General features: G+C 55.6%; 4 protein-coding genes across 4 annotated transcripts, besides 4 other annotated features; all 4 read left to right on the top strand.

Annotated features, from left to right (window-relative positions):
- Window positions 1-771: part of a repeat region that runs on past the window's edge.
- Window positions 772-1,198: 427 nt separating this feature from the next.
- Window positions 1,199-3,748, top strand: LPMP_351580 (hypothetical protein; the record flags this gene model as incomplete). Its single annotated transcript, XM_010704793.1, has 1 exon — window positions 1,199-3,748. One exon carries the CDS (start codon window positions 1,199-1,201, stop codon window positions 3,746-3,748), a length of 2,550 nt encoding a protein of 849 aa, XP_010703095.1.
- A 4,835-nt stretch (window positions 3,749-8,583) lies between these two features.
- Window positions 8,584-8,912: a repeat region.
- A 1,177-nt stretch (window positions 8,913-10,089) lies between these two features.
- Window positions 10,090-12,885, top strand: LPMP_351570 (ELMO domain-containing protein 2; the record flags this gene model as incomplete). Its single annotated transcript, XM_010704792.1, has 1 exon — window positions 10,090-12,885. One exon carries the CDS (start codon window positions 10,090-10,092, stop codon window positions 12,883-12,885), a length of 2,796 nt encoding a protein of 931 aa, XP_010703094.1.
- A 266-nt stretch (window positions 12,886-13,151) lies between these two features.
- Window positions 13,152-13,527: a repeat region.
- Window positions 13,528-15,936: 2,409 nt separating this feature from the next.
- Window positions 15,937-16,322: a repeat region.
- A 1,398-nt stretch (window positions 16,323-17,720) lies between these two features.
- On the top strand, window positions 17,721-19,226 carry LPMP_351560 (serine/threonine protein kinase, putative; the record flags this gene model as incomplete). Its single annotated transcript, XM_010704791.1, has 1 exon — window positions 17,721-19,226. One exon carries the CDS (start codon window positions 17,721-17,723, stop codon window positions 19,224-19,226), a length of 1,506 nt encoding a protein of 501 aa, XP_010703093.1.
- Window positions 19,227-21,464: 2,238 nt separating this feature from the next.
- Window positions 21,465-22,994, top strand: LPMP_351550 (nima-related protein kinase, putative; the record flags this gene model as incomplete). Its single annotated transcript, XM_010704790.1, has 1 exon — window positions 21,465-22,994. The coding sequence occupies one exon, from the start codon at window positions 21,465-21,467 to the stop codon at window positions 22,992-22,994; it is 1,530 nt and encodes a 509-aa protein (XP_010703092.1).
- Between the last annotated feature and the right edge of the window lie 1,549 nt (window positions 22,995-24,543).

Here is a 24,543-nt window from a genome sequence, read left to right as displayed (position 1 = left end):
CCTCGCGCTGTGCGTGGGCTTCCCCCATCGGGTGTCTACCGCTGCCCCCCCCCCTTGTGCCCCCTCTGAAGGACATGCTGGGAGCTCTGTATGCGCAGACACCCGCTTATGCAGGGCCCCTCCTCCGCCTGGCCCATTCACTGCTGCCAAAAGGCGTGCGGGCTCGGGGGGAGAGACGGGTAGAAGGCGCGCGCTGTCACCGACTCCCAGCAGCGTCCCGCCGGGTGCGGCCCATGCGGGCATGCCGTCCAGGACATCCTCGACACGTGGCCTCGGCAGAAGTGGAAGAATGTGAAGGCACAGCGAGCGCACGCTCCTCCCCCCCGTGTCGTGCCGCGGCTTGAAGCGATGGTGAGGGGGAGAGCGTGGCCTGCAGGCAGAGTGCGGGGTCTCACAGGGCCCCCTAGCCTGGGGCGGGCCGATCCCCCTCCTCGACCTCCTCCGAGCTGCGCGTGGATCAGCCCCCTGCTGCCCGCACGGCAGATGCCAGCGCCTCGACTCGCGAGAGCAGGACCCTGGGCGCGGCCCGCTGGGGTCAGGACATGCGGCGCACGCGGGTCCGTGCAGCGCTGATCGCGCAGCCCGTACGCGAAGGAGGTGCGGGGATTGGGCGAGAAGAGCCCGTGCGACGCAGGGCCCGCTTCGGCGGCAGGGGGCGGCTCGTGGCAGACGACGCGGGGTCGGCCGTGATGCCACAGCGGTATAGCTGGGCGGTGGCTGTAGGGGTGTGCAGTTGTGGATTTGTTCGTGGTGCAGTGTACACGTTGAAGCAAATAAGCAAGAAAAGGAAAATTGTTGTTGCTGTGACGTACGTACGGGGTTTGAAACTGCAGGGTGCGCATTGTGCCTCCCTTGTCCTTCATATGCCCCCCTCTTCTTAAATACACACGGAGGAATACCGCGCTGTGGCCCATGCGTGCTGCCTGTCACACGTTCTCTGTCTTTGTCCCTCTGCTGCGCAGTACTCCATTTTGTAGCCCCCCTCCCCATGCATCGCCCTTCTTCTTTCCGGTGAACGTACGGTACTCTCCTCGCTTAAGAAAGTACAGAGACGAAAAGGACCCTGCTTGTTTGACCGTCTTGACACGCGCCTATATCGCTTGCTAGGCCGCCTGGGAGCTGAACTTCATAGAGGTGAAGCCCCCTTTCTTCTGCTTTGTCCAAGAGGTTAGTGTCTTCTCTCATTCCCATCTTCAAAATGGCAAAGCGCACTCTGGGAAGGTCTGCGGTGGAGGGAGATCTCAGCGGGAAGACTGGTGCCCCCGATGAATGTATTTGTAGTTCCTCCCAAGATGAGGAAGAGACTTTCCAAGCTTGCCCCGCCCCTGTGGCGCCTCTTAGTGAGGAGACAATCGCGGCGGAGGCAGCGCCGAAGGAAGTGTTAGGGGCGCCGATATCGTGGCCGTTTCTGTGCCCGCTCTGTAGTGCGGTGGAGCTTGTCGATCCGGTAGACCTGCATGAGCCAGTCAGTAACACTTCATCGCTTTCCTCATGTCATTCCCGAGCTGTCGAGGAGGCATTGCACTGTCTTGCCTGTCGGGCGTGTGTGGAGCGATGGCTCTCGGCGGTGCGCGCTGTCAATGAGAGCAAGGCCGCAACGATGGACCACAGCAGTAGCACCAGTGGCTCTGCCGCCTCGTCCACGCTTTCACCTCTGTCGACCTCAGCGTCTTGCTGTGCAAGTCTCCTTGCGTGCCCACTGTGCAATGCTATGTGCGACGCAGCAGTGTTATCATCCGCCTGCCTAGCCGGCGATGTGGCGGGTTTCTGCGATGCGAGTGTCGTGCGCAACAGCTACACGGACTCTCAACCCTCTCCGTGCACCACGCAGGCCGGTGGCACTGTCCGGCCACCCAGCGCACCCGCCGGATCCGCGTCACCTTGTTGCTCCATCTGTGAAGAGGCTAGGGCGACGTGCGTCTGCATGCAGTGTGACTTCGGTATGTGTGATGCCTGCCACAGAGCCACGCACAGCAAGGGTGGCTTTAGGCAGCACGAAGTGCTGGGCGTTGAGCAGGCACGTCGGCGTGGGCACCTGAGGTGTACGCAGCACGCTGGCATGGTGCTGGACCTTTTCTGTGACACGTGTTCGACATGTGTGTGCGTGACGTGCTGCTTTGGTGGTGCCCATCGCGGGCATGAAGTATTTCCGCTGGCCGACGTCGCGGCACGCACCGCTGCTGCATTGACTCAACACTCCACAGAGCTCGCCGCATTGCAACGCGACGCCGACGCGATTGGCACGCAATTAGCAGCTCTGTGGCCTGCGTACGAGACCAAGGTGGACGCTGTCCGCACGGAAATCCAGCAGTGCTTCACTAGCCTGCGCCAGGCTTTGCAGGAACGAGAGGACGCGTTACTGGCTCGACTTGGCGAGGTGTCGGCGGAGGTTGGTCGTCGCTCGTCGGGGCACAGGAATGCCATGCACGCCATCAGCAGCCTTCTTTGCGCCACTGGCACGTGCCTCCGAAGTCTGCCGGGGTCGGTGAGCGCGGTCACGCTGATGCGGATTTTTGACGCGGTTCAGCAGCATGAGGAGTGGGTGTCCCGCATGTCTACGCGGGTGATCGAGGAGGCCACAACAGTCGCCGAGGGCTGGGACTATCACATGGGCAGCGACAGCGCAAACGGGTGCCGTATGGTGTCTTTTGTGTTGCTCAACACCGACACCCCGAATGATGATGATTTCAGGCAATACAGGCGTGTGCTCTCCGACCTTGGCCGCCTTCACGCATCGGCTGATGTGCACCTGCCACTGGCCAAGCGACATAGCACGACCTCTCTGGCGGCGTCAAAAGGGCACAACGAAAGGGTGGAGGGGCAAGAGGTGCCTCCCCGTCGGGGGGGCATCACGGGGGACTACACAGTACCCAGCGACAGCCTCATTCCAGGCGCACCCGCTCACTTTTGTGGTGTCAGCTACGCCAGCTCTGGCGCAGTGGCCATTACCGAGGAAGATGAAGAGGCGCTGGTCGCTCGTTCATCTCACTTGACGACTGTTATTCCTCCCGTACTGCTTCAAACCGCATCTTCAAGGTCAGCAGACGCTTTCGTGGCAACTCGCAACACAGAACTTTGCGCGTCGCGGCAGCGCAGCATGAGCGCCTCGACTGTGCAGTCGCAGCCCAAACCACTGCATCTTTCCCCAATCAACGCACCCAGTCAATCCACCTACGGACCATTGTGCACGTACGAGCTGAATGTGGAATCCCCCTTGAAAGGCCCAGGTGTCGCGGCGTCGTCCTCTGCTGCTGCTGGAACGCTAAGGCTGAATGGCGTCCCCTCAAAGTGGAGTGGTGTGAAGCAGAACCTGCAGGAGGCGAACGCCCGTGGCAGCTTTGCAGTAGAGCTTGGTACGCTGGGGCGCCACCAGCCGGGGTGTACAGCGGCAGCAGCAGCACGAAGTGTGCGCGATACAATACCGTTTCGTGTTTCTTTTCCGCCGCGGCGTATGGGAAGCTATGATCTCACGGACGAAGATGGGCGTACTCTGGGAAAGGATGGTGATCAGATGCCGTGGCGTGCCCTTAAGCTGCACCGCAACAGCAGTGTCCATGATGATGTCAGGTCCGCTGCGACGTCCTTGCCTCTCCATAAGTCCACGACGCGACTTCAATACTTCACCGAGTTGGATCTACGAAAACCAAACGAGCTCGTGCAGGCGCCGCCAGAGTCGGGCTCATCTACTCCAAAGCGAGACCGAGCCGAGTCCCAGCGGCGGACCACTGGGCTGCAGCTCGAGCTGTAGAGGAGCACCAGCGCGTTTGGCCGACAAAAGCGTTGTCATTCCATTTTTTGTGTGTGTTTTTTTTGAGTTCGGCGCGATAGTTAGACTTTTAGAGTTGCTTCCCCATACTTCTCTCCCCTCCTTTCTTCCTACTCCGCCTCTGCCTTGGGGTGGAAGGGCTACGGATGTGATGCGTCCTTGTGCTCCCTCCCTCACCCCTTCTTCTGTGCAGCACCACCGTCTAAGGATTTCTTTGTGTATGTCCACCACCGTACCAGTTTTCTCCCCCTTCTCTCCTTGGCCTTTTCTTCCGGCCGCGCAAACAGAGGCGAAGGCCCGTCTAGATCGCCCCCCATTCTCCCGCCCCTTTGCTACTGGACCTTTCCCGATGGCCTGTCTGGTGCACTGTGCTGTGCGTTCTTCTCTGCTGTTGTTGCGGGGTGATGTGTACGGGTTGTTTCTTGCCATCGCTGTTTTGCTCTTTTTTTTTGGCTCTCACTTGACTATCCCCGCTTAGATTTATGTCCTCCCATCCTCTCTTCTCCAGTAACTGGTTCCTCCGCCGCTTTCAGTGTTTTCTTCTCTCTCTGTGTGTTATGTGTGTGGCAGAGGGGGGGAGGGCGAGAGTGAAGCGTAAGTGGCGCGGTAAAGAAACGCTGAGAGGGTGGTTGTGCGTGGCTGCGTGTAGTGGGGACATCAGAAGGGACGCCGCCCCCACCGTCTTTTCTTTCAACTTATCCATTAAAGAGGCCAGCCATCAACTGAAGAAGGGTGTGCTTAGCAGAGACTGTGGAGTTACTCTCTGAACTATTCCCCCTTCTCCCCATACTGGGGTCGCTCGCATGCTTCACCCACAAAAGCGCTGGCGCCTTGTTACTGTTCTGTACGACGCCATACCATTGTCAGCAGGTCGTGTGTCACCCCGCTTCTGCCGACTCTTGTCTTGGGGGTGCTGGCTGCGGATGTGCTGGCAGCACGCTGCCGAATGCGAAGGCGCTGTCTGTATACAGCTTGCACTGTGAGCGGAAACGTCAGTCACTTACGGTCGCAGGCCATCTTTGCTTTTACACGGCCTCGAATGCCTCTTTGTCTTCACCACGGTCGCCATGCTCACACGGGGATCACTACTTTTGGATTTTGCCCCCTTGTGGCATCCTTGATTCCCTTTTCCTTTCTTTGCACACACACAGGAAGCCAGCATAATCTTCAACTGTCGCACGGCCATGGGTAAAAGAGGCCACGCAACGACACTCCCCCACCTTCCACACACAGATAGACTCACTAGTGCCGATACAAAACACTCCCCTCTCTTTCTCTCCCTCGTGCTTTTCCATATTCACCACGCGTACAGAGATACACCGCTATCTCGTCACCACCTAGGGACCAGGAGCAATTGGTGAAGGAATTGATGAGCCGCGCGGAGTTCCAGCAATGCACAGCACTCGAGAGCTCTAAAGTGCGAAACACACACAGCGTCGCTCGCGCCTTTCAGTGACTGAAACAGTGGGCGACCGTCGCGGCGCAGGAGCTGATGAATACTTTTGCTACCGATGTGCAGGCGATGAGGCGCTCGTTATCGAACTCGCTACTGGTGAAGAGGTGGCAGAAGGAGGCGGAGCTTTCGGCTGTTTCGTCACCCGAGAGAAATTTTCTCCCCACGCCGGATTCGAGTGAAAGCATGGTTGAAATGCGTAAGCTCAGACAAGTGAAGCACTCGCGTGAGATAGCGAGGAAATACTGTGAGTTGGGCGATGTGCGGTTATTGACGGAGCTGCCGAGGGGGCGTGTGCAGGGCATTTCTTTGGCTGTTATGTGTACAGGAATGCAGGCTATCACGATTATAAGGTCAGCCAAGTGGGCATCCGCAAGTATTCTCAGTACAAAGAACTGTATCTCCATAGCAGGCGGGGTTACTGCGTAATGGAGCAGCTCACTTTGGGAGAGTCCGCTGCCTATGCGAGCCACAAGGACGCTCCTGCTTCGGAAGAGTGCCGCGATGTTCTGCCTTCGTTTATTGGTTTTACTGGCACCCTGTACGACACTTGCTGTGGGGGATCGCGCGTGCGATGGCCAGAAGAGTTGGCTGTGTCAGCGCACGCTCCGTCCACCGGACTCTGCGAACTTGAACTGCGAGCCTGCTGCTGCGGGTGCTGTTGATGAGGAGAGAGGGTGCAGCGATGTCGGTGAGCGAAGGCGAAGTACTAACATTTACGTTTCCCTAGGACGCATTTGACGCGATGGCGGGTGTGTGTGTGTGTGTGTGTGTGTGTTGGTGCTGCAGGCACTGATGTTCGCAGGCGGGGATGTGGACAGTGCAGCTGGCATGCTGGCCGGCGCATGTGTAGCCTCTGTGGCGGACCCCGAGACAGCTGTGGACGTTTTTACGATGGAGAATGGGGTTGTTGGTGTGCACAACGCTGTGCAGCCTTCTGCCACAGTCGATGAGCGCGCTGGTTGTGGAGGATGGGGACTGTGCGGAGGCCTACTTCATCCTGCAGTTTTCCCAAGAGGCAGTAGAGAGACTGCCTGCTTTGCCGAACGTGAAGAAATAGGAAATGGCTCGAAGCCAGTTCCACCATGCTGGACTGGAGAAGTAGTACACGATGCTGGACACCGGGGTCTCGTGGATGGCATGCAGTCACCGCAGTGCAAGCCTGGCATGGACTGTGGCGATGTTGGATGCAATTGTGGAGGCCATGGGAGCCCTCAAACCGCTCGGTGATGTGAGGCGTAGGGGCGCCGCCAGTATCAGTGCCTCGTACCGCGCTGTGCAATGCGAGATTCTGGACTGCGGCGACTGGCGCACTACTTGCGACTAGGAGTAGTGTGTAGATGTACAAAGGTGCGATTCGATGCGTAAGTGGATCAGTGTAGACGCTCGTCATAACGGCGCACTGGCAGAGAGGCTGGGCCTCGGGGCTTGGCAACTGCCTGAGATGTACGAGAACATTTGAGCGCAGGGCAATGTCAGCGCTGGTGTACGAGCGGCCTCAGAGCAGCGGCGTTGACGAGATGGGACTCCGTTGTTTCCACTCCGTAAACATGCGCGATATGCTGTGGCGGCAGATGCAGCGCTGCCGTGGGAACGACATTTACTACTACATGCGCATTGTCGTGGTGCAGTAGAAGTGAAGTAAGGCGTAACACAACTCACTGGTCGTGGCGCTGATGGACCTGCAGAGCCAATGGCAGCTCTCTCTCGCCCTCGCTGGCAGTGAGGTCTCTGAAGGGCTACATGGACCTCACTCTTTAGCCGTTGCGTGAGTAGGTTGGCGGTGTTCGTGCAACTACGCGGTCGCCTCTTCCGCACCCTCTCTTCAGTACTACTCTCCCAGCTTTGCGCGCGCCTCACAGTAGATCCTCTGGCGATGCCTGGTGCGTGCACCCATACCCCTCGTGCTTTTCCGTTACTCTAGGCAGTGGAGAATGGCGTGTACGAGGCTGTTCTATGGGGCAATATACTTCCCCACCTCCTCCCCTTTTTTGAGATCGCCCCCCGTCTCCCTGCGCAGCAGAGAAACGGATTGGTTCGCCTCAGCCTGTTCTCTCTTGTTCATGTCGCAGTGGATACGATGTTTGATTTCACTTCGGTAGAGGCTCCCGGGGTGGCTGCATCGCTGGACGGTGTTGCGTGCTTTTTCGCGCTAACGTACTTCCACCCCTCCCCCCAGTGTGCCCGCGGGTGACGGCTGCGCTACCCTAGGCAGCAGTACAGCGTACTGTCAAACTTCCTCGCCCACGTTGACATCAGGGGGACGAGCATGGAAATGTTGGCCTTCCACTACATAGCAGTGGCTTCGGAGAGGGGGAGCGACAACGTTGATGGTTGTGCTAACGCCGAGGAGTTGCGTCGCTGTGACTCTCGCCGTAATGGCAACGTGCCGGCTGATGTGTGGGCGTGCTGATTCGTCTTGTTATTTTTTTTTATTTTCCTGCTGACGTTTCGACGATGTGTTCTCATCATCGATTGTGGTGCTATTCTATCCTCCTCCTCCTCCTCCCCCCCTTCCCTCGTTTCTCCCCGATACCGCTTTTTTTCCCCCTTCTTCTTTCCCTTCGTTGCGTTGCTGTTGCACTCAGACGCGATCAGCGACAGAACCTGAGGCCTCCCTCCGTACTTGTCACTTTCCTTCTTCTCACCCCTCTTCCGTGATTTCGCAACTAATAAGTACCTTGTGAGTCTTCTGGTCAGTCAGGCGTTTCGCTTTTACGCAGCACCAGTGTCTTCTCTGCGCACCAGCTCCACCCCCCCCCTCTCTCTCTTGAAAGAAAAAAAGAGGCTGTGAGTGTAAGTCATCTGTTTACTGAAGGAGTAACAGTAGACTCGCAGATGCTCCGCGGTGGAGTACGGGCGTGCATGGAAGGCCAAAATGAATGGCTCAGGAGGAGTGGGGAGGAGTCTAGTAGTAGTCAAGGAGGCCTGGCCCTGTCACAGCTGCTGCTCGTGTTTACCTGACAACACGTCGCTTCTTCTTCGTTACTCTTATTTTGTATGGCCATTCCTTTTGCGTTTCTTCTGTTGTACTGACCCTAAATGTGCGCCTTGTTGGTGTAGTCACCCCTTTTTTTTCTTATTCGTGTGGTGCTCAGGTCCCTTCGCCATGCATGCGGATTTGCCTTTCTCTTGTCGTTATGTGGCGTTGGCGGGTGGGCCCTATTCCCGTCTCGTTCGCTCTCCTGAATGCTGCTCTGCTCGCTACTCTTTTTTATTACTAATTTCTTTTTTTTGTATTCTTATTGGAAAACGGCCATTTCACTGGTCAACAATAATCGCCATAACATGCGAGCTGTTTCTTCTCAGAGCCTCCATTCTCTGCCCCCCGGCATGGCCTCACCTCCTGCCCACCCGCAGCCCCGCAGGCCGCCACGCGGTGCATCCCTCCCGGAGGCGGCTCAGACGCCCCGCACCAGTGGGCGACGAAAGCCGGGTGAGATGCACACGCGCCGACGCCACGTCACGCCACCCAGGCCCTGGCCACCAACGACATCAACAGCAAGGCGTCGCGCTGAACTCCCCCTGCGTCGACGGCGCTTGACCCTGTCACCGCCAGAAGCGGTCCGGCACGTTGTCAGCACTATGAGAGGGGGAGGGGGGCTGCTGCCCGGCGTCCCCACAGAGAGAGAGTGGTGGGGATCGTGAATCGTGGGGATACCATGCGCTGGGGTGTTCCCCTGGTCAGCAGGGTCAGTGATCCGATTTTCTCATCGAATAAAGAAAGGGGCTGTCGATATGCTTTGTGTTTGGCGTGTGCGGGAGTGGTGAGAGCAAACTTGCAGTGATGTATCTTGCAATAGCGGGTATTACACGATGGATTTTAAAGACTCCAAGCAGTTTAACTAGTGGTAGAGCACATGCTCAGGGTACTCGAAGCAGAGCAAGTGCCCTGAAAGTAGTGTGCACCGCCGGTGACTTCTTTGAAAAATTCCTACTGGTGTGCTCGTGGGTGCATCCATAGTGTGTAGCCCAAGCGTGGCTGAGGATCACGGTCGTGTGTATCAGCTCAATGTGACCTACCGATAATCAGTGCTTCTTCGAGGCGACGTTGGTTTTCGCCGCAAAAAAAAAGCATCAACTGTGGCTCTCTTCACATCGCTTTCCATCATCTACTCTCTCTTCTCTTTCTTTCTCCTTACCGCGGAGTCTTTCCCTCCTCTTGTTTTCTCCTTATCACGCTTCGTGACGCGAGCGGGGTTTGACGTTGGTATGTGCCCCCAACTTGGCTGTTGCTCCACAGAGTTTCGTTCTGCACGAGTTTGAGCATCCCTGAAGCGTTAGTACTACAACCTGTGCGTGCGTACGTTAGTGAGGATTTCCCTTGTTTCTTTTTTTGTTTGGAGGGCTTCCGCAAAGGCTTTCATCGTGCTTTGGGTATTCTACCCTCAGGCATCTTTTCAGCGCGGTATTGCTGGCTTTGCTTTCTACCCCTGAGCCTGTGCAGGTCCATCTCTCTGCGACAGAATCATCGTCGAGGTGCCTGTCGGTGGCGTGCGAGCGTTTGGTAGACAGAGGCCGCATGTGCAGGCGGAAACTCAACCAACGGTCTACACACACACACCCACACACCCATCCACAGACACTCATCCAGCCGCCACTCGACTTCTGCGAGTGCAGCTCTCAGAGTGAATCATTCCTATCTTTAGCTGAACTTTATGACATCTTCTTCGACGCTTTTTGTGCCCTTTTGAGTGTTTTTTTTTCAGGTCTTTTTTCTCTCTTGTCCTTTCGCCTTCATTTCTTTACTGCTTCAACTGATTCTCTTCTGCAACGGGCTTGCTGTGGAGCTGGCGGCTTCCCTGTTATGGTTGCTGCGGATTGGTCAATTCTGGTGCTTTGTTCTATTGTTACTGATGCGTCTGTGGTGATGTCACTCTTACGCACGAATGCCATTCTGAAAAGGTATCGCCGCGAACACCTCGAGCAGGATGCTGCGGAGTCATCCGCCAAGGCGGAAGGGCAGTTCGAGGAAGGCTGTGACGACCACACTGCTGCGTATCCGAATGTGGACGCCTTTCAAGCTATCGGTTTGGCTCCCGGAGCAATGCTAGCACCGCTGCTGTCTCCACCAAGCTTCATGCGCAACGAACAGACCACACAGATGACAGGGATGGCGGCGCAGAGCAGAGGAAGCTTGAGCGCTGGTGAACCATCTGGATTCCACGGTACGGTAGCTTCCCTTGAAAGTCTACAGAACACCCCCGTAGCGACGATGGCCGCGGCCCCGTCGACCACTTTTACCATTCAGACTTCGTTCCTCCGTGAAGGCGGCGACGAGGGGAATCACACTACGCCGGGTAGGTCCTCACGGTCACGGGATCCTATGGTGCGCGCAGGAGCCGAGGAGGAGACGTTTCCTGGCGTGGATCATTTTGCGGCACCTCGTTGCCCTCTTTTATTGCTGTCTCCACCCACAAGTGGCGCATCACCAGCACTTGCGACAACAGGCAGGCGAGACGCTGACAGCACCGCCCCCCTCGGTTGGCGTAGTCCGAGCGACCTGTCCGGTGCGGAAGATCGCGGCCTTGCTGGAGCCCACTCCCACTTGATTTTCACTCACCCAACCGCCTTATCGACAATAGGGACGACTGGGTGGGAAGCGGTGGCAAGCGTCGCAGATATGCCCGTGGCAGCTCAACCAAATCATGACGCACGCGAGACTGCGGCAAGTGCTCCTGCTCCTTTAGCCGGTGAGTCCTGTGAGCCGGTCTGCAGTGCCAGTGGCCTATCATCGTCTTTGTTGGCGGCGCGTACGCTGAGGCGACTCACGGGAGGTGGTGGACGTGCCCACATCTCAGCTCCAGTATCGACGGTGCTGCCGCGATCGATTGAGGGGCTCACTCGAGCGTACCAAAGCCCTTCAGTGGAAGAGGGTAGCTCGACCCTCTCATCCCCTTCGTCTCCTTCCACTGCAGCAGAGCAACAGAGCAATCGCGGCGAAGTCGAGGGCGAGCCCCCGGTGCTACGCGAAGAGGCTGTGAGACAACTCGATCTCGTATATGCGAGAATGACCGTCGAGTTACCTACTGCGAGTGTACATAAGGACAGCTCTACATCCGCCGCGCTGCGGTTTGACATGTCCGACACGCTGCTGCAGCCTCCGACGAGCATCTTGTCAGAGCCTTCAACGGCTACCGCTCGAACGAGAGACAAGTCTGCCATGTCCTTTGGTAGTTTCGGGCGCCCTGTTGCATACGGATCCTTGGCAAGCCGACGCCTCGCCTACACCACCGACGGTGGTGACGCCACCGATGAAGGTGTCTTCTCTCCAATCAGCCTGATGGACGATACCGAGCGAGGATTCTACGCTCGCGCGGTTGGCGACAGAAACGCACTTCTTGCGGATAATCGAGCAGCCGTCCCTATGCCACAGCTACTCTCCTTCTCCGGAACTGCTCGCTCCTCGCCACGAATCTGGGACGACGAGGACGTCGATGTGGATCCGACGACAGCGTTTAGCGACCCGTCGCTGCGGCTTTCGTTCGCGCTGCCGCCCATCACCTTCTACGAAGCTTATCTGAGCCTGACGAAGAAGCTGCAACCTGCCGACACGAGTGCGGCCTTCATAGCCAAGGGGGAGACAGTAAAGACGGCTGAATCTTCTTCAAAGCTGTCGCCGCAGGCCATAGAAGTACCGAAGCTGAAGAAAAGAAGCCTTATCTCCATCTTCTGGTGTTGCAGTGACCAAGGTCGTGCTGCGGCAACAGTCGGGAAGCAACCACAGTCCAGCCCACCGTCTCCTAGAGGGTTGACTCGTGAAGAGCGCAACGGTGTGGCGGCTGCGGAAGCGACCGTCTCCACCCCTGGGGGACCCGAAGAGCATCTCCGGATTATACGCGCTCTGAAGTCTCAGTCCCTCTCGCTGCAGCTTCCCACCCATCGCCGTATGCTACTCACAGTCTTCAATACTCTCACGGGCAACATTCCGTGGGTGAATACAAATGGGAATCCACTTCCATCCTCCTCAGACGCTCCCCTGCCGCTGTTTTCGCCTACGACAGTGAAATGGGAGTCAATCGGGTTTCAAGGAGCCAATCCTGCCACCGATGTTCGAGCAACGGGTGTCCTCGGTGTGATCCAGTTATTGTATCTCATCGACTACTACCCCGCATTCGCGCAGCGACTGTGGCAACTCTGCCGAGACCCAGCGAACGAAAGGGCATCTCCGCCACTGTCTAATGGCCATTGCGGCAGTGCGCCACCAGCGACTGCGAAGGGAGGTGGAGTCTCCGATGAGCTGCCATTTGTGCTGGTATGCTTCAGCTTCACGGCGGTGGTGCTGGACGCGGCTGGGCAACACATTCTTGACGATGAGATGCAAAAGGTGGCGAACGCTAGACTCCCCGTTTCCGCATCACAGGCGACTCTCGCTAAAACGACACGGCCTGTGCCACATCCCTCTTCCTACCCTGGCATGTATGTTTGCTGCGAGTGCTACGTCGGAGCTCTGGCGCTGTTCGTAGACGCCTGGAGAGCGCGGCCCCAAGGCGAGGCCAGAGGCAACTTTGATGTCGCGGCGTCCACAGTGCCCCTGAAGCGGCCCAGTATTGCTGACTTCGGCGACATTAAGGCGCGACTGCGGGGACAGCTTTTGAAGAAGGGCGCTGCAAAGGTCATGCAAGAGGCAGCGCGTCATGTCCGTGGGGCCGAGGGAAGGTACTAGTAGGAGAGGGGATAAGGAGAGGAGTCAAAGTCGAGCTAGGGAAGGCACGAATACTACCAACAAGAACACAAGCGCGTCCTTCTCTCGCTTTCGTTTTCTCGCTCTCCCTTCCTTCTTTCTGGCATGCCATGTGCGTGCTCGTTTATGCAGGTAGCTCCCTCTCTCGCCGCTTTCATCAAGAGCATGAATGGTTGAGCACCTTCGTGCCTCCACGCCGTTTATTCCCGCACTTTGTTCTCTTTTCGCTCTGATTCTCACTGTCAGCTCCCTGCTGACCAGGGGAACACCCCAGCGCATGGTATCCCCACGATTCACGATCCCCACCACTCTCTCTCTGTGGGGACGTCGGGCAGCAGCCCCCCTCCCCCTCTCATAGTGCTGACAACGTGCCGGGCCGCTTCTGGCGGTGACAGGGTCAAGCGCCGTCGACGCAGGGGGAGTTCAGCGCGACGCCTTGCTGTTGATGTCGTTGGTGGCCAGGGCCTGGGTGGCGTGGCGTGGCGTCGGCGCGTGTGCATCTCACCCGGCTTTCGTCGCCCACTGGTGCGGGGCGTCTGAGCCGCCTCCGGGAGGGATGCACGCGCGTGGCAGCCTGCGGGGCTGCGGGTGGGCAGGAGGTGAGGCCATGCCGGGGGGACAGAGTGGGCAGACGGAAGAGCATAGCCCTGTGTTTCTCGCACCTCTCAGAGGGAAAGTGAAGAGGCCTGTCTCTGCATTAATGTGTATCCTTTCCAGCTTCCTCCCGCGTTCTCTCAGTTGTGTGGTTTCTTACCTCCTCCGCCAACGCACAGTGCGGTGTGTGACTGGTAGTTGCCGGTGTCAAATACGCAGCTTAGGGCCTTTCTTTTACCACCCCCCTCCTCCTCCTCGTCCTCTCGTTCTTCTGAAAGAGGAGGCGAGAAGAGACTTCTAGACGAAAGCGCCTCTCCCTCTTTACGTGACGGCTGTGGTGCTGCTGTTGAGCTCCGCTGCTTTGCGTTGCGTTACCTGAGTGCTTCCATTTGTTTGTGCCTTTGCATTTTTTTCTTGCTTGTGTTGTTCGTTGACGAAAACGAATGTAAGGCAAACCCAATTGTAGACAAGGAGAGCGGGTAAGGAAGATGGATTCGGTACGGAGTGGCTCGTGAGAGTTGTTGGCTGTCTGGAGTCTGTGATCTCGCGTTTGCGAGGTCACTTCATCGGAAGGCAATGCACAGCATGTTGTCACCGCCTTTTCTTTCTCTTGTTACTCTCTACTACTTCTCTTCGTTATTTGGCTGTCCCCCCCTCTCCGCCACCACTGCCAACAGATCAAACGTCCTACACAGCCTTCTGCTCACTTCGCTCTGGTGAGTTTTACTTTTCTTTCGGGCTAACAAGATCTCCACTGCCTTCAACATCTCTACGATACCACTCTCCGAGACGAACCTGAAGAGAGGCGTACAGCATTGCGTGATGACATGTGGCTCGCGAAGGAGCAGTAGCACGACAAGTTGAGCAAGCGGCTCATCGAGGCTGAATAAAAAAAAAAACAGTTGAACTTCCTGAGCGTTCAGGCCCCTGTTTCGGGAGGGAGATCCAATAGAGGTGAGTACTACAGGCTACTGATGGAAGGGCGCACGTCACTGCGCAGGGTGGCACACGGTGCTTTCCGACGAGCGTGGGAACCGCACCTAGAGAAGATGAGGGTAGCAAGCTTCTTCGGAGATTGATGTCAAGCCGGATGGCTCACAAAGGGTGTGCTCATGAACGTGGCACGCAGATGGCAGGTGTGCGAAACGGTCAAGCAGTTGAACCCGCAGTGCGGGCTAGTCTCAGCAAAAAAGAAAAAGGCTTAGCAAGGATTGTGACAGAGAGTGGAATGCCAGCCAATCAACCGAGGGACATAACCAGTCCTACGTCCTACCCAACGCTGCGGCAGTACCTGGGCTATTGGCCACCATCTTACGATAAGGGACGTGACCATGCAGGTCATCGTTGCTGATGTCTTCCCTAGGAAGAGGAGCTAAGAGCAAGTGTTCGGGAGCCGCAGGGTCTCACAAACTGTGAAACAGCGTTGCTGAACGTTACTCGCGAGACGGAAGGGAAGGCCCCATTGGCGCTGCCACCAGAAGAGGAGCGGCCGCAACACCCGCAGCCGTCAAGGCTAGGCGACAGAGGGAATGGCCTGCAGGCAGAAACGCAGCATGAGGACACCCCCAAAATGCTCTTCAGCTGCGCGCACCGCTTCGTTCTGCGAGAGGCTTTTGCCGGTCTGCGAACTTCACGCACCGCCAACAGCACCCCTCGTTTAAAATGTAGCTCGCACTCGAGCCATGGAAAGGAGCGAGGTATGAGCTCGCGCTCAGTGGACGGAATCGTTCACGGTTTACCCCTTTTGTGTGACACACACGGGGCGTGAGCCCGTGCTGCAGTGGAGGACGTGAAAGGTGGATACGTGTGCACGGTTGCACTGCACTGGAGCTCTACTGTCCCAGAGAGTGTTGTCCCCGGTCTGACCCCCACCCGCCGCGAAGGGAAAGCAGGCCGACTTTGAGAACGTGCTCGTGGCGTTTGCCGCCAGATGCTGCTGCACAGTATGGCACTGCCGCTGCCTGCGAGTAGGGGAAGCAGGTACATCTTCCAGTGGAGTGATGCATACTAGCGACAGCACACCATTCCAACGGGTAGGGGGGAAGGTGGAGCGTGGCGGTGGCTCAGTCGATTACGTGGGTATGGGCTGCTGCCAGTACTTTAGCCAAGCCCACAGCATGTACCGACAACAGCGTGATTGCAGTTCTTGAAGGCCTGCACGCGGAGTTCCTCGACACGGTGCGGAATGTGCTGCTACATATTCGCGGCGCCACCCTGCTCATCACTCCCTAATAGAGGGTTTCCTCAAGGGGCAGCTGATGCCGAGCTGTTGCGAAAGGCGACTGACGATGCGGCTTACGTTGGTGAGGACTGTCACTGGACTGGGTCGGAGTGAATTATTCGCGAGTCCTTGCGGGCCATAGCGAAGGTCGAGCTTGCAATGGAAAGGAGGTCGTTTACCAGGCGCCCCTTTTGTTTCCTTGGTTTCGCTGATGATGTCTGATGACGGGGGATATCTTAGCATAGTGTCATGGCTCACTACCCCCACTCTCTGTGAGGAAGCCAGACAACCCCCCCATCCCTGCCAATGCTGAACCACCTCAGTGCGTGGTATCCCTGGGTCAAGTCCCTACGACGTAGTGAGGTCAGAGCGATGCATCACTATTCATGTCGGTGGCCAGGGCCTGGAGGGCGTGGCGTCGGAGCCACTGGCGAGAGTGAGCATACCTGTGCCATTCATATGATAGGCAAAGTACCAGTGTGGCTCGAACGTATCCTACCCGTCCACTCACTCCCCACTGGTGTGGAAAGTCTGCGTGTCACCCCGAGGGGGACGCACCACGTAGCGACCTGCGACGCAGGGGTGGGAGGTGTGTGTGTGTGTGCCACTTGGACGTGCCCTGCGCCCGTCTCCTTTATCGTTACATTTTCTTTGATGAGTGTTATGCCCATGTACTCTCTTTTCTTCACTTTATCGTCTCTATTTTGATGAGCTCCTGAGGCGCAGTCGCGAATAAATTGGGTATTAAAGAGAAGCCGCAACACGTCTGTTTACCTCACGCGTCCCACAGCAAGTGAGGCCAGGGACACAGTAGACAAACATCACGAAATAAATGAGCGTCTGCTGGGGCTCCCGGGAAGGTGTCTGGCTCTCTTTCCCTTTTTTTCTCCTTACCCATACGCTGAGTCTTTCGTTGTTTTCTCATGTTTGTTTCGTTATGCCGGCTCGCTCATTTTTCCGTCGTTTTCTTGGTCTGTTATCTTTTGTTTTGTTTCTCTACCCCCCCCCCCCCGCTCCTCCGTCCTTCCCTTGAGTTTTTTCTCTTCTGGTCGGAATCTGTGGTGAGTCTTTTCGTATACGCTTTTTGCCCTTTCCCCGTCGTGTCTTCCTTCTCATTTTTGAATGATGTGCACATCCCTACTCATATTTGGCATATTCACACTTCAAGCGCTCCAATGCGTCTCTCTCCACGTCGATCCACAGAGGGCATGTCTCTCTCTCTCTCTCTTTCTGCTTGCATCAGGACCTTATTCTTAAGCGGCTCTCTACTTTCCCTCACCCACACTTCCCTCTCTGTGTGTATATCGTCAGACCCAGTTACCCACACACGAGACCAAGAAGAAGAATATACGCTCGGACTTACCTCGTATAGAGTGATCTGCTTCTTACGGGCTGAGCTTTTGTGGTTGCGCTACGGCTACAGTCGTATCTCATTTGCTACCTTTTTTTTCCTACCCCCTTATTCAGGTCGTCGTGCCATCCTTCACAAGAACATCAAACGAATCCACAACAGTAAGCGTCTGTGTATCGCTGAACCACCTGCATAACCTTCTTCTTCGTCCTCAACACCCCAGCAAAAAGGGTAGGATCGAAAGAAACTCACCTAGGCTGACGTCAACTCCCCCCGGCCTCCGCAGGCCTGCGTCGTACAAGGTAGCAGGTCTCTGTTTCTTCTTCTGTCATCGTTACGACTGCGTGAGCAACCTGCTGACATCATAACTTGCTTCTCTGCTTTGCCACCCTCCCGTTATGTCTTCTGTCGCTCTCCTAACGAAGCCGTTCGACTGCACTTCGCTGTGGCATTCCGAAAAAGGCACATAACAAAGAAAAAGGACGCAACGAACCGCACCAGCACACAGCGGTGTCAGAAATCATCGCAGCGTGGAGCGGACTCAGTCTTGTGCCAAATCCTGTCCAGAAGGCGTACACGCACACCGCATGTAAAAGTACAGATTTGACTGAGAGGGAAAAGAGGTGAGGTCGGAGTGTGGTACTGCCCAGGATGTCGGCACCCAGTGATGCACTAATCAAAAAGGTGTGCAGCGCGTTCCCTGCCACCTTCGGCGTGGACACCGAGGAGGAAAAAAGTCCTGCTGAAAGTCGTTGCTCACATCCATTCCGATACTACTTGGACGTTGTGCTGGGGTCTGGCACTTCCGGCACTGTGCTCTACGCCCGTCGCGTTCGCGATGACCACCCTTTCGCGGTTAAGGTGATGGACTTAGAAGGCTACACGCCGCAGGAGATCATGCGCGCGTCGGGTGAGGTGTGCTGTCTTCTCAGTTGTGACTACTTTTCGATTGTCAAGTGTCATGAAGACTTTGTCTACAGTGACGAGAGGAATCCGGAGAACGTCTCCATGATGGCCATGGTGCTGGACTACGCCAACGCCGGTGATCTCCGCCAAGAGATCCGCAACCGAAGCAAGGCGAACCGCCCCTTCGTGGAACATGAGGCCGGCTTGCTCTTTATCCAAATATTGCTGGCCGTGCACCACGTTCACTCAAAGCACATGATTCACCGTGATATTAAGAGCGCCAACATTCTGCTCTGCAGCAATGGTCTTGTGAAGCTTGGGGACTTCGGCTTTAGTAAGATGTATGCCAATACCGTGAGTGATGATGTTGGCCGCACGTTCTGCGGCACGCCCTACTACGTGGCACCGGAGATTTGGCGCCGCTGTCCGTATAGCAAGAAGGCGGACATGTTCTCCCTCGGTGTGCTTCTGTACGAGCTGCTGACGCTCAAGCGCCCCTTCGACGGCGTGGATATCGAGGAAATCATGCACAAGACGCTTGCAGGCCGCTTTGACCCCCTGCCGGACAGCATTAGCCCAGAGATGCAGACCATCGTAGCGACACTACTGCAGAGCGAGCCCAAAAGGCGTCCGTCTAGTAAGACGCTGCTGAACACACCGACATGCAAGCTGTACATCTCCGTTGTGCGGGAAATCGTTCAGGGCGGGGAGCTTGGCGGCTTTTCCGCCGAGCAGGAAATGACGGTTACGCGACAGTTGATGCAGACAAAAGAGGAGCTGCAGGTGGACCGCCGTCGCCAACCGATGTCGATGGAGGATGTGCTCCTGACGACTGTAAAGGTGTCCTTGAGCGACTCACCCGATCGCACTGGGTTTATCTTGCACGGAGGCACCGTGATGAAGCAGAGCAGTGACCTTAGCTGGAAGCGTCGCTATGTGTGCATCTACGGCGAGGTAGAGAAGGGGCGCACGCTGACCGGTGACGTGGCATCTTGCCTAGTCACACTCGAGCTCGTTCAGGCGTTGTCACGTGACACGCTGGAGCAGCAGTGCATTTCGACCCCCTTTTCTGACTTGGAGGATGTTTTTCAAGTCATCAGCAAATACACCGGCTCGGATGCCGCACACGCCTTCGCTGTAGCCTTCAAAAACGGTCGACGTATTTTGTTTGACGCGGAGGACGACAAAGACCGCGATGAGTGGATGCGGGCTATTCAAAGCTTCCTTGGCATCGGGGATGAGGATGACTGAGTGACGGAGTGTAGACCGGGAACCGGGCACCTTCTGAGAAAAGGGCAGTCGTGAAGCGGAGCAAACGCTCATGAGTACGTCCACTTACTCCAACCTCCGTGTGTTGTTTGAGGCGCGGAACTTTCTTTTCCATTTTTTTTTTCGGATTTGAGCTACGCTTCACAACCGTTGCATCGGCACCCAGAAAGTGGAAGCTGCCTTATTCGCTTTCCCTTTCTTCATTTTTCGCTTCCTGCTTTGGCACTCCTGTTTGTGCCACACAACCTCGTTCTTATTTTCAGCCTTTCATCTCCACTTGTCCAACAGTGACCAACGTAACGACTGCCTTCTGCGCATCTCAGGCGACGGCTCGTCTCATCTCGTTTTCCACGCTACTCCCTTGTCCTTCTTCGTTTACCGGGTACCTTTTGTAATTGGCACTTGTAAAGAATATACCGCTAAGAGCGGAAGTGCGAAGGAATAGGAAGGGGGTGCGGTGAGGAGGGATTTGCGGGTGGCGTGTAGCTGCTGGGCACTCACAGCCACTTATGGTAGTAGCGCATTATGTAAACATCGCATCTTGGTGACTGAGGTCGGACCGTGTTGATTTTTTAGTTCCACCGATTTCTTCCTTGCACTTCTGATCTCTCGGGTTCGGTGCCTGTGCTTGTGTGTGTGTGTGTATTTTTTTTCATCTATAGATGTACACTCCTCTCGCTGAACTTTTGTTTTGCCTGTTGGCTTTCCCCTTCAAATTAGTGATGTGATCGGTGACATCGTTTCTCTCTCTCTGCCTCCCTCATTTCTATTCGTTCTGCTTTATTTCACATCTTTTGTGTTTCTGCGAGATCGTTCTTGGAGCCCCTTTTCCGTTTAAAATGACGGTGTGTACAATATGATGTGCTCTCTCTCTGTGTGTGTGTGTGCGCTGGGGTGTGGTGCTGCGGATCTGCGATGGGACGTTTGAAGGGTGGGGGCCCCGCATTGGGGTTGTTCATCCGGCGCTATGAATTTTTCTCCCAATTCTATCTTGTGACTTCCCATTACATGTCCGTTACTCCTTCTCTTGGAAACCTTTTCCAAGGAAGTACGTGTATGGGTGTGTGCCCACAGTGGTGCGCTTGTCAACGCACGAGTACTTCTTTCTTCCCTACGCACGTTCTTGCAGCATCGATTCTGTCCTTTGTGCGCTTGATGGGTGTGTGCGGACTGTGCCGTGGAATGCAGTCGAGCGGAATGATGGGATGCTGCCAACGGCGTATACACAGGGACTGCTGCAAAAAGTGTGCATGCTTTTTCTTTTTTTTTCTCCCTGTCGTGGGGGTATTCTTACATCCGAAAGGCTTCATTGCTGCATGCTGGGTGACGTTATTGGGCTGCTCAGATGTGCATTGACATACTTCTTTCGAGAGAGCGGAGGGAGCACCTCTATGAGGGAGTGGTGCTACAGGTTCGGCTAACAGCCACACACAACGGAATTCTCAACCCCACTGGCAGTGTTGCACAACCGGCGGTGATATGTCTGAAATCGTTTCCTCGTATCCATCTTAGGCGCGTGCACTCTTTCCCTCTTTCTGTGCCTCTGCTCATCACAGTAAGGACTACTCTGTGCGCCACCAATCTTTGAAACCAACATCAAAGCGAGGTGATTGCGCTTTGGACATGATACGGTGTTGTCTCCCGCTCACTCGTCTTCTTCTGTCTCTTCTACCTCTTCATTTCACGCACACGCTCTTTCGCTTCCATTGGCTTCTGACCTTCCCCTTTCTGGACATCTTTCGCCACCAGCCATAGCACTGAAAAAAAAAAATTACACCATAGCACACACACACACAAGAAGAGGGTGAGCAGCTTGTCAAGAGCATAATTAGATCATTTTCTTGTTCGTTCGCCGTATCGACGCTTTCTCTTTCCCTCCTTCTCCCTCCACCTCAGTTCACCCTCTCGTGGCTATCGCACTGGTGCGTCGTGTTTTCTACAAGGAAAAAAAATAATCCTAGCCTGTGTACGAGGACTACTCATTCCCTGCAGCTGTCTCTGTAACCTCCCTCCATCTCTGAGTCTACTACTCTTTTCGTCCAGCTGTGATTCTCGCGCAGGAAGCAGAAATAACACGTTTTCTTTTGTTGTTGTTGTTGTTCACGCTACCTCCTCACGGCTATTTTAGTGCGGTGGGCATCAGCAGCACGCCTGTGGATCCCCTCTCTCTCTCTCACTTCCTTCTTCAGCTCCTCGTTTTGTCATCCCTGAAAAGCAGAAATGTCGGGGAGCACCGCTGGGGACGCCATGATCGGCCGTGTATGCCGGAGCTTCCCCGAGACGTTTGCCAAGGACGAGGCAACTGCACGCGAGCAGGACAAGAAGTACTGGATTAGCCGCGTGCTAGGCTCTGGCGCTACTGGAACGGTTCTGTGTGCAAAGCGTGTATCTGATGGAGAAGGATTTGCTGTGAAGTGCGTCGACATGGAAGGCATGTCCGAGGCTGACAAAAACCGTGCGCAGGCAGAGGTAGACTGCCTGCTCAATTGCAACTTCTTTTCGATTGTCAAGTGCCACGAGGATCTTGCGAAACACGATGCCGGTAACCCAGAGATGGTGCAGATGATTGCGCTGGTGCTGGACTACGCCAACGCCGGTGATCTCCGCCAAGAGATCAAGAGTCGTGCTCGGACAGGTCGAACGTTCCGCGAGCACGAGGCGGGTCTTCTGTTCCTACAGGTGCTGCTGGCCGTGCACCACGTTCACTCAAAGCACATGATTCACCGTGATATTAAGAGCGCCAACATTCTGCTCTGCAGCAATGGTCTTGTGAAGCTTGGGGACTTCGGCTTTAGTAAGATGTATGCCAATACCGTGAGTGATGATGTTGGCCGCACGTTCTGCGGCACGCCCTACTACGTGGCACCGGAGATTTGGCGCCGCTGTCCGTATAGCAAGAAGGCGGACATGTTCTCCCTCGGTGTGCTTCTGTACGAGCTGCTGACGCTCAAGCGCCCCTTCGACGGCGCCAACATGCACGAAGTCATGCACAAGACGCTTGCGGGCCGCTTTGACCCCCTGCCGAGTAACATTAGCCCAGAGATGCGAGATATTGTGACGGCGCTGCTGAGCGGTGACCCGACGCGCCGTCCGTCCAGCAGCCGCTTGCTGAACATGCCCATCTGCAAGCTCTTCTTGTCTGGCCTGCTGGAGATTGTGCAGACGCAACCGGCTTTCCAGGGCGGTCTGCGCGACTTGATCTCAAACCAGATTCAGGAGACGAAGCGGTTGCTAGTGACCGAGAAGCGCAACATCCAGCGCATGATGGAGGAGAGCTCAGGCAGCTCGGTTGCCGTGTCCACTACCATTCTCGAAGGCGCAACCCCGTTGACGACGACGCTGGGCGGCCTCACCATTCACGAGGGAACCGTAAAGAAGCAGAGCAGCGATATGGTGTGGAAGAAGCGCTACCTGTGCATCCGCGCCGAGCTTGCAGATGGGCAGACGGTGCTCGACATGAACCCCAAGTTCAAGACCCTGGACATGGTACTAGCCATTTCGAAGGAGACGATGGAGCAGCAGTGCATTTCCACGCCCTTCACAGAGCTGGAGGACGCGTTCCCGGTTCCTGCGAAGTACACCGGCTGCAATGCTTCTTTCGTCTTCGCCGTCGCCTTCAAGACGGGAAAGCGCCTGTCGTTCCAGACGAAGAGCGAGATTGAGCGCGACCTCTGGATGGAGAAGATTCAGGACGTTCTGGGCATCGGCGACGGCGACGACGACATGTCTGCTTTGCCTGCGAAGGAGTAAATCCGACGTTACAACATGAAGAAGACGCGAAGAACGAAAACGAGGAAGAGTGACAAGTTGACTCCGATATGGTGTGCTCCAGGCAACTGATCGAGCGACTTGCACCAGTCCTTCTCCTTTCATTTTCTTCAGTGGCCTTCTTGTTCGCCATATCTTCTGCTGGGCCATCTACGCATGCCCAGAGTCACTCCTGCCATGTTTTGCTTCCATTTGTATGTTGTGCCGCTGGGTGTGTGTCTCTTGGTGGGCCTCGTTCGTTACGTGGCTATTGCTGCGCGACGTGTGAGATGCCGAAGGATTCGGCGGTGGGTGAAAGCATTCTTGCCTCTCTTGTCTTTTCACTTTTATGTAGATACACGTGTCTCTTTCTCTTCGCGTGCGTTTGTGTGTATGTGTGTGTGTGTGTAGTCGTGAGGGCTTCTCTTTTTGGCATATGCAAGATGGAGCGTTTCGATGTGCTGAGGTATGTCTCTCTCTTTATGTGTGTGTATTCGCGTGCTTGTCGCGGCAACCCACCACCTACCCATCCCTCTCCTTCTCACTCCTTCACCTTCCTCTTTCTTTGCCATCACTTCGTACTTCACGACTGTAGCATGCGGAATGTATGCCTGTTCAGCATGATGATTTACGTGGATCTGCGCGTACATGTCCTCCTTCTTTTTCTCTTCTTGATCTCTGTGGCTCTCTCACACACTCTGTCAAGGTGTGCTGCGTCGATACGGTGACGATAGTGAACAGCTGGGTAAGGAAAGGTGATGCCAGGAAAAAGGGAAGGGGCTGGTGCTTTGATAGAGCACGCAGGGGCAAGGGAATTGCGGTCTTGGTGTTTATCTTTTGTGTGTGTTTTTTTTTTTTGGCTTCGACTTGTCCTCTCGACCCTCTCACCTTTGTCTCTCTGCCATCTTTGTTATCCCCCACCCCACCCACCTCCGTTCTCTTTCCTCTATATCATGTGTTTGACTTTCACGGAACTGTCTCATTTTTATTATTATTTCCTTTACATCTTTTCTCTCTTGTTGGAGGGCTCGTATGGCTTTCTTCTCTCTCTTTTTGGGGGGTCTCTTCCTCTTGCTCTTTCCCATGTGAACTATGTTGTGTCATTGATGTATTCCCAGCAGTCCACAGCCGGCAGCAGACCTGCTGCATCCTCTCTCCCTCCTTCACTTTCTCCAGCACACACACGAAACGTGCAGTGTGTGCGTGCGTGATTATGTGTTGCCATGCTGCCTCCGTGGTTGCAGTATCAGTGGCTGTTTGGCGGTCAATGTCATCTTTTTATTTCTCCCCCGTCTTCTTCGTGTTTTTTTTTTTGCTGTGGGGCCATACCTTCCACCTCCCCTTTCGTTTCTCTCACCTCCTCCACCTCGTCACTCCTCTTTGTGCCAGGCTCTCTGATAGTAGTAGATGCGCTCTCTTTATTTGTGTGCATGTGTATGTGCATGTGCATGTGCATGTGTGTGTGTGTGTGTGTTTGCTAGGAAAGAGGGCCCTTTTCGCTGAAGAAGGATATCAGGGAGAGGGGAAGAAAAGTGGTAGAGAGAGAGAGAGT

Source organism: Leishmania panamensis (assembly GCF_000755165.1).
Source record: "Leishmania panamensis strain MHOM/PA/94/PSC-1 chromosome 35 sequence".
NCBI classification, from domain to species: domain Eukaryota; phylum Euglenozoa; class Kinetoplastea; order Trypanosomatida; family Trypanosomatidae; genus Leishmania; species Leishmania panamensis.
The sequence above is the reverse complement of the archived record's forward strand: the minus strand, read 5'-3'. Positions and strand labels throughout refer to the sequence as shown.